The sequence below is a fragment of the Centropristis striata genome, chromosome 17, assembly GCF_030273125.1.
Source record: "Centropristis striata isolate RG_2023a ecotype Rhode Island chromosome 17, C.striata_1.0, whole genome shotgun sequence".
NCBI lineage: Eukaryota > Metazoa > Chordata > Actinopteri > Perciformes > Serranidae > Centropristis > Centropristis striata.
The window spans coordinates 18123843-18131421 of NC_081533.1; the positions used below are offsets into that span (position 1 = coordinate 18123843).

At 40.4% G+C, this 7579-nt stretch overlaps 2 protein-coding genes across 2 annotated transcripts; both read right to left on the bottom strand.

Moving 5' to 3' along the window:
• Nucleotides 1–1100: 1100 nt before the first annotated feature.
• Nucleotides 1101–2509, bottom strand: LOC131989203 (homeobox protein HMX2-like). Its single transcript, XM_059354401.1, has 2 exons — nucleotides 2179–2509; nucleotides 1101–1883 (listed from the first exon to the last, which is right to left on the bottom strand). The coding sequence occupies exons 1-2, from the start codon at nucleotides 2384–2386 to the stop codon at nucleotides 1351–1353; spliced, it is 741 nt and encodes a 246-aa protein (XP_059210384.1). The 5' UTR covers nucleotides 2387–2509; the 3' UTR covers nucleotides 1101–1350.
• A 926-nt stretch (nucleotides 2510–3435) lies between these two features.
• On the bottom strand, nucleotides 3436–6662 carry LOC131989806 (homeobox protein HMX1-like). Its single transcript, XM_059355142.1, has 3 exons — nucleotides 6380–6662; nucleotides 5570–5779; nucleotides 3436–4338 (listed from the first exon to the last, which is right to left on the bottom strand). The coding sequence occupies exons 1-3, from the start codon at nucleotides 6615–6617 to the stop codon at nucleotides 3926–3928; spliced, it is 861 nt and encodes a 286-aa protein (XP_059211125.1). The 5' UTR covers nucleotides 6618–6662; the 3' UTR covers nucleotides 3436–3925.
• Between the last annotated feature and the right edge of the window lie 917 nt (nucleotides 6663–7579).

Here is a 7579-nt window from a genome sequence, read left to right on the forward strand (position 1 = left end):
TACAATACTCTGAGGCACATAGTGTAAAACTCTTCTTTCTCTTCGCTGCATTTTAGCCTCTACGTTTTACTCCATTATTAAGTTAATTGAGTTACTTGTTACTTTGCATCTTTGGATTAATAAAAAAAAGTATATGTCATGTAATAAATGATGATATATTATTATAGATTAAACCACTGTGCATTTTACAAATTCGTTAAAATTAGCCCATATTTAGCAGCTGCAACATTAAAGTGATGAACACATTAATGCATTTATAATTATGATCTAATAATGGCGTGTTTCTTCATATTTAATACTTTAGGTACATTTTGATACTAAAACTCTTGCAGGCCTACCTAACACTTTGAATGAAGTACTTTTACTTGCAACAAAGTATTTTTGCACTTCTGAAAAATACTTTTTCCACCACTACAAGTTAAAAATGTAATTAATGGATACAGAGCAGTGAAGTATACTGTAAATTATTATCAGTAATAAGAAATCAGCTTCAGGATTATTTCCGTTCGTTCGTTTAAAAGAAATAATGTTTTTTTTCTTCTTTTTTTTTGCTCCACCTCGGTCCACTTTACTGCGTTAAGTAAGTTTTAAAAACCCAACCGAAAACACTTTGTCACAGCAGAGGAAAAATCTCAACTTTAACTTCGTTGTTGCCTGTGATGACGACATTCTGTACTTTTTAAAAATAAGTTTGATTTATAACGGGGAAACAAATGCGCAGTGAAAAGAAAAGACAGTAACGCAAATCAATAATCAAAGTTAATTAGTTAAAAAGTCTATTGTCCGAATACACTTCAGTTTAAATCAAAACTCTGGTAAAATTGCAAATATTACGCTTTTTATTGCAAAATCCATCATGATATAGGAACTGTGTTCACAGTTTAACAGTCTGTCATATGAAAGGTCACGTGGAAACAAACTATTCAATTTAAAAACAAAATAATAAGGCCATATAAATACAACAGAAACTCTTGGAAAAGTTGGAAAAAATAAGAAAAAAAAATATTATTGCGGGATGATAAAAAAAAAAAGTTGATGCAGCATTAACGTACATTCATTCAGATGACATTACTGCTCAGAGGAACTTTAATGCATGCACTTCTTTTCTGACGATAAACTTTCTATTCAAAATATCCTTAATAATAATAATAATAATAATAAGGACAAAAAGTGGCACATGCATGTCTTGGATTAGTTGATATGTTGACATCAAAGTTGGGAGATTTTTTTTATGATTTAAAAAAGAAAAAAAAAAGTGACAGGCCTAGCGCCAGAACAGAGAAGACTGTGTGTCCTCACAATGTCTTCACACGGTCCTCACAATGTCCTGTGTCCCCACAGAGAGCAGCATCAGTCTGCATCGAACAGGCCGAAGTATTTGCCAGTGTTGGAGAAGTAGATGTAAGGCGCAGCGGTGGCGGTCGGGTACACGGTGACGGGGAAAGGCATGGGCAACAAACATCCGCCGAGCAGGCTGCTGTCTTTGTAAAAAGTCGGTAATTGCACGTTTTTTCCCGCCTCTAAGAGCTGCTCGGCGCCCAGCGGGCCCTCCGTGTCCGTGGACAGCTGTCTCTTGAGCTTGTTGCGGCGGTTCTGGAACCAGATCTTGACCTGGGTCTCTGTGAGCTGCAGCGAGCTGGCGAGGCACGCTCTCTCCGAGCTGCTCAGGTACCTCTTCATGTCAAAGGTGGCCTCCAGCTGGAAGATCTGTCTCTTGGAGAAGATGGTGCGCGTTTTCTTCTTCACCATGGCTTTAGAGTCCGCGGAGGACTGCTGCTGCTGCTGCTGCTGCTGCTGCTGCTCCCCGGCTGTGTGCGCCCCGTGCGCCCCGGGACAGGAGCTGGCGGGCGGCGACGGCGTGTCCGCGCTGTGCGCTCTGGGCTCTGGAAGCGACAAAACTAAAAAAATTAAACTTTTTATGCCCAAAGAAGCTGCACTGTTTCCTGCTCAATAAATAAAAAATAAACAAGGACATTTGCTCTGAGATCTTCAACCCTATTTATTACTATTGTATCAAAGAGCAGCAGCTTATTGTATTTTCACCCAGCTTTATCTTTACGCATTCTGCCTCTAAACAGCCCCAAACTGTGTCTACTCCTTCAAAAAAAAAGTCTAAATATTTGTTTAAACAGACATTCTTTCTTAGTTTATGCGTTTAGTTGTTAAATGTCCAGTTACCTGTCTCGTCTGTCGTCCGGACGTCCCACACCTCCTCGTAGCGCGCCTGTAAAGCATCCTTACATCCACGGTCCCTCTGCTGTCCACGCGTCCCCTCCGTGTCCCCGCTGTCCCGCTGCTTCAGGTTCAGGATGTTGTCGATGGTGAAGGTGAGAGAAGACGCGCTGCGGCCCGGGGCGTCCTCTTTGCTCGTCATGCTCCCCGGCATCTCGTCCCGAAACACCGCCGCGGTCTCCTCTGTGCGCTCCGAGCACCATCGCTCCTCGGCTGCGACTAGAGCGCGCAGAGGGCGCGAGGTGCGACGAGCCTCCACGACCCGGAAGAGTGCGGGTTAGCAGCTCGTGATTGGTGAGGGTTTGTGATGCACGTTCAGGTCTGGCTGCCATATTGGAACGCTTTTCTGGCTGCATGCACCAAAACTCAAGAGTTAATTTGACTTAAAGTTGCTGCAGCATCACAGTGGAGTTGCTTGATATCTTTTTCTTTTTTTTAAATTTTAGTATATGCCTCATTCACATGACAGCTTGACAACTTTTTATTGGGCTCATGAGAGTTACAGGAGCTGAATTATGGCTTTAGGACCACAGAAGCTGAAAACATTGTGTAATTTCACTTATGTATTTCTCTTGAACGTTTTACTATATTAAAAAAATATGCATCCAATAAACTTTATCACCTCTAATCCTTTCTAATGATCTTTAACCTCAAAATTAGCTCATAACCCAAATGTCACTCAGCCAACATGAGTTTACACAAGCTGAATTTCTTAGAGAATAAAGAAACCACCAAACAGTTTGTGCTTACATTTTATTCACATGTGAACACATCAGTGTACAAAAGTCTGTATTAAAATCCTCTTAAATAAAAAATAGAAATAAATGTGTCAAAGAATATTGCTAATAACTTACCCTCACATGCTCACAGCTATCAAAAGTCACACATTTTTTTACAAGTGATCAACAATTTTGCAGATCATTCAGAGACACGGTGCATAATATGTCCATGTATGGGATCAAAGTAGGGTCAAAAAGAGTTGGAGCTTGTTAAGTTATATTGAGAAAGAGTTTGAAGTTGTTTGGTGAGTAAAAGGATGATTTACTAACCACCAGAGTTCAGATTTAAAGCAGGAATTAAAGCAAGTAAACGTCTGAGGACTTTAAATCTGCACACAGATGATCACAAACATCTGTTTTCTTGGTTGTTGTTGAGCGTTGACAATGATATTTAATCATTTGTGCATTAATTATTTTTACATTTTCTACTATTTCTAATATAACAATATATATATAATTATATAAATATATTACTAATACTATTTTTCGGTTTAGTTTAGAGTTTTACAGAGACTCATAAACGTCACAGATTAGTTCCACACCTTCTTATTGACCCTTCTTTGACCTCATCTATACTTGATACTTGAATCCTGAAACCTGCTGTGAAAGTCCTCCATGCAGGCCAGAGGAGAGGACTGTGGACAGCTTAAATATCTGAAAACAGCCATCAGAGTCACTAACATCTAGCGCTGAAACCCATAATCACTTAAGTTAAAATATATTGGAATAAAACATTGGTAATAGGAGAAACAGTCTTGTTTCTAGTGTTTAAAGCAGCCGTTCAGGGATCATGACGATTAGAAATCCACCTTCAGATGCTTCTAGAAAACTTAAACACAGGATGAATCCACTTTATTATCAGGAAGTCAACTAAAATGAATATATTTGCAGCATCTTTATTAGATTTATTGGCGTCACACCAGGCCGGTCATCTGTGGCGTGATGAAGGACACCGGGTGTGTGAAGTGTGAAGTCAATGGAAAGCTGAGAGAGTTAGAGAAGCCGACCACCGGTGACGTCACATGAGGCACGCCGACGTTCTCGCGGTACAACACAGGGACTCTGACGAGCCTCTGGGCGCCGTAGGGGGCGGGGGCGGCGGCGCTGCTGGCCTCCATGTCGGCAGCGATCTGCCTCTTCCACTTGTTGCGGCGGTTCTGGAACCAGATCTTGACCTGCGTCTCTGTGAGCTGCAGCGAGGCGGCTAGCCCGGCGCGCTCCGAACTGCTCAGGTAACGCTTCAGGTCGAAGGTCGCCTCCAGCTGGAACACCTGACTCCGGCTGAACACGGTGCGCGTCTTCTTCTTACGGGACAGTTTCATGTCGCCTGAGGAGGAAACGGGAGAGAGTTTATTACATGGAGAAAACTTTAACACTGTAGCTTTAATGGTATCTTATATAAAGATCAGTTTATATTGAGATAAAGTTCAACCCTTGTGACTCACTTTAAAAAATAAAATATAGAATTATGTATTTTTACTATTTTTTTATTATTTTAAATCTTAAATCAATTTAAAACTTTTTTTTTAAATTTTGACCATTTTTATTTAAAATTTTGCTGGTTTGTTTACGTAACAACTCTGCTCAGGGGATTTATTTAACAATATTGTGCTCCATAAGAAGAAATAACTTGGTGTAAATCAGGAAAATAGCATTTGCTCCATCAGGTGACACGAGAAAATGACTCGATCTGATGATTAAAAACTACAATTACAATAAAAACTACACTTCTGATGTCAGGGCTCTGGATTGAAAGCCTGATTTACTAGAATGCATGTTGTTATTCTGTAATGGTTGCTGGATCAAAAACTGCAGTTTAAATGGGTTTCAATGGGACATTTTTGTCCTGAAGGGTCTGAGTGTATATGTAAATAGTTTATAATAGACTTACAATATACTATATACTAATATAATAGACTTACAATATACAATATACTAATATAATAGACTTACAATCACAGCCTTGCTTAGTCATTGCTGAGTCCACAAGGCTTAAACTGTAAAGTTTCTGTCATGTCTTTATGAAATAACCAGAACTGATTTTGGTCAATCTGGGCCATTGCAGGAAAATTGAAGGTGCTTTTTGATGAATATTACCCACAATGACTCCCAGTAACTCTCAGCAGCACCTCTGTCACTTTCACACACAATCCAAAATAAGTTGTGAGAGTGTAAAATCTAAATAAAACCAGAATGCATCAATTTCAGAGTGCATATTTACAAAAACAAAGGTTTATCAGGTTGAACATAAAATATTCAGTCTCGTTGAATATATGCCACAAAGAAATTGTCATCACATTTTCCTTTATGTAGCCTGCAATTTAGAAACATCCACACTTTTTTTTTGGAATCAGTGTTATAATATAAAAGTGTTGCTGACCCTCTGTCCAAAAATAATCAAACTCCAGCAAACTAAAAAAGTTCTGTAAACATTCACAGCCACAGTTTTACATTTTGAATGAGACAAACAACTATTAGGAAGAAGGAGAGCGCATGCGTGGTGACATGGCCTCCTGTGCAGGGCGCACGAGGCGGACTAGAGGAGAACGTGGCCTCACCTGGATCACTGCTGTCCTCTCGAGAGAAGCAGGAGGAGCGCGCGTCGTCCTCCTCTCTGTCATCCGTCAGACTGTCGTCCCCCTTCTCCTCCTCCGGCTCCTCCGGCTCCTTCTCCTCCGGCTCCTCGGCCTCCGCCCTCCCTGCTAAACTTGGGGAGTCCCGGTAGCTCGCTGGCGCTGGGTCAGACTGTTCCTCCTTGTCCTGTGGACCTACAATAATAATAATAATAAAACACGTTTCTTATTGCTCAGCTTCACTTCGCTCGTGTTTAAGCATCACATTTTTCTTTTCACGCTTTGCACCAGTTGTGCGCCTCCATGCTGTCTGTCCTCTCCAACATTATTAATAAGCATCAGATCTATGCTGCTGCCCTATTTGGAGAGTCACAGTGAGATCGTTGGGTGGATGCCAAACACTGTTAGCTCGTGTTATAGGCGGATAATTGGGGTGTTTTGGTGTTTTTACGCACAAAGACAAGTGCAAGTAAACGTCAACAGATTGTGCGTCATGTCCTCCTTCGTCCAAAACCAGAGAGGGATGTTTTTATTAAAATAAAAGATGAAAAATGATGCTGCTGGAGCTGGTATTTTTATTTTTATTTTTTATTTTTTACTTTTACACGGGTTGTTGAGGTTTTAGCTGTCATATCTTATCATATCAGTATGAAATTTGCAATTCCAGTGTGATTCCTGGTTTGTAATAGTTGTGTCAACAGATTTAAAGCAGCGCTGGAAAGCAGCTCACAACGATTTAACAGACTCTTTTATCAGATCGGGACATAAAACGGACATATGAACAGATGCACTCACTTCTGGAGGTCCGCTCCGCTGTGTTTAGTGATGTTCTGCTCCAGTTCAGCGCTTCTCTGTCCCCTACACCTTTAGTTTCCAGTCCGGGACAGGTCGCCGGGCTGTGGGCTGTAACTTTGCAGCTGTCAGAGCCAGAGGACGGCCCTGTGTAAGCAGTCCGCAGCAGGTTCTCAATGTAAAAAGACGAACCTCTCGACGGAGCACCCAGCTTCGACCTCGGTGCTTTATCATCCAACATGTTTACTTTTTCTGCAGCTTCACCTTTAAAAAGGAATCCCAGGATTTGGATTTAGTGAAATAATTCCAAACCCCGTGTCTCATTTCCAGTCGGGAGTGTCTTCTGCTCCGCGTGAACCATCCCGACGCGACCCACCAATCCTCCACTGTGCAGAGATCCACGCAGAGATTTATCATACAACGAGACGAGGAATTACTCCAGAAAAAAACACGAGACTGACTCACGAGACTGGCTCTCGTGCAGGCTGTGATAGTCTGCCTGCAGGGACCGGAGAGATGCTGTATTTAGGTCAATTAGGGAGCAAAGAAAGCAGAGATCCAGTGTTGTCCTGAGGGCTGGAGACGCAGAGAGCCTCATGAAGAATGGCACAGTACCGCCTATTGGTTACAACTGTCCATGCACACTGTATTTACACTGGAAATCTCCTAATCTCGCTCTGAAAAAAAGAGAAAAAAGGAAGAAAAAAATCAGTTTTAATATTAAAACTGCACCTGTATTTTTATACAGTATAATAAGCATTTGACTCTCTGTTAAAGAGAACAATTTTTCGATCAGATCGAATTTAAATAAAAATACGAGGTAAGAAAAAGAAAACAAATTCTTTATTTCGTTCATTCAGGTGACCAAGGTGAGCACCGAAATTATATTAAAGAGTTTGAAAGCCTCAGAAAATATATATTTATATATTACAAATATTAAAGCACGAAACTGAAATAAGTTCGTGCTCCTAATTATGATAATTACACAAGAAATTGCAGAAATTTTTTTTTTCCACAGTAAAATTCGGACTAGAAAGAGTAACGTATTAATTTTAACCCTTTACATCTGACAAATAATGGTTCTCTTTTAAAAGCTCTCATACTGTCAAAGTTGATTTATTAATATTAAAAATGATACTAATAAAAAACAAATTTAGCATGTGATCTAATATCTGCATCCTGATAGGCTATAATAAGCAAGAT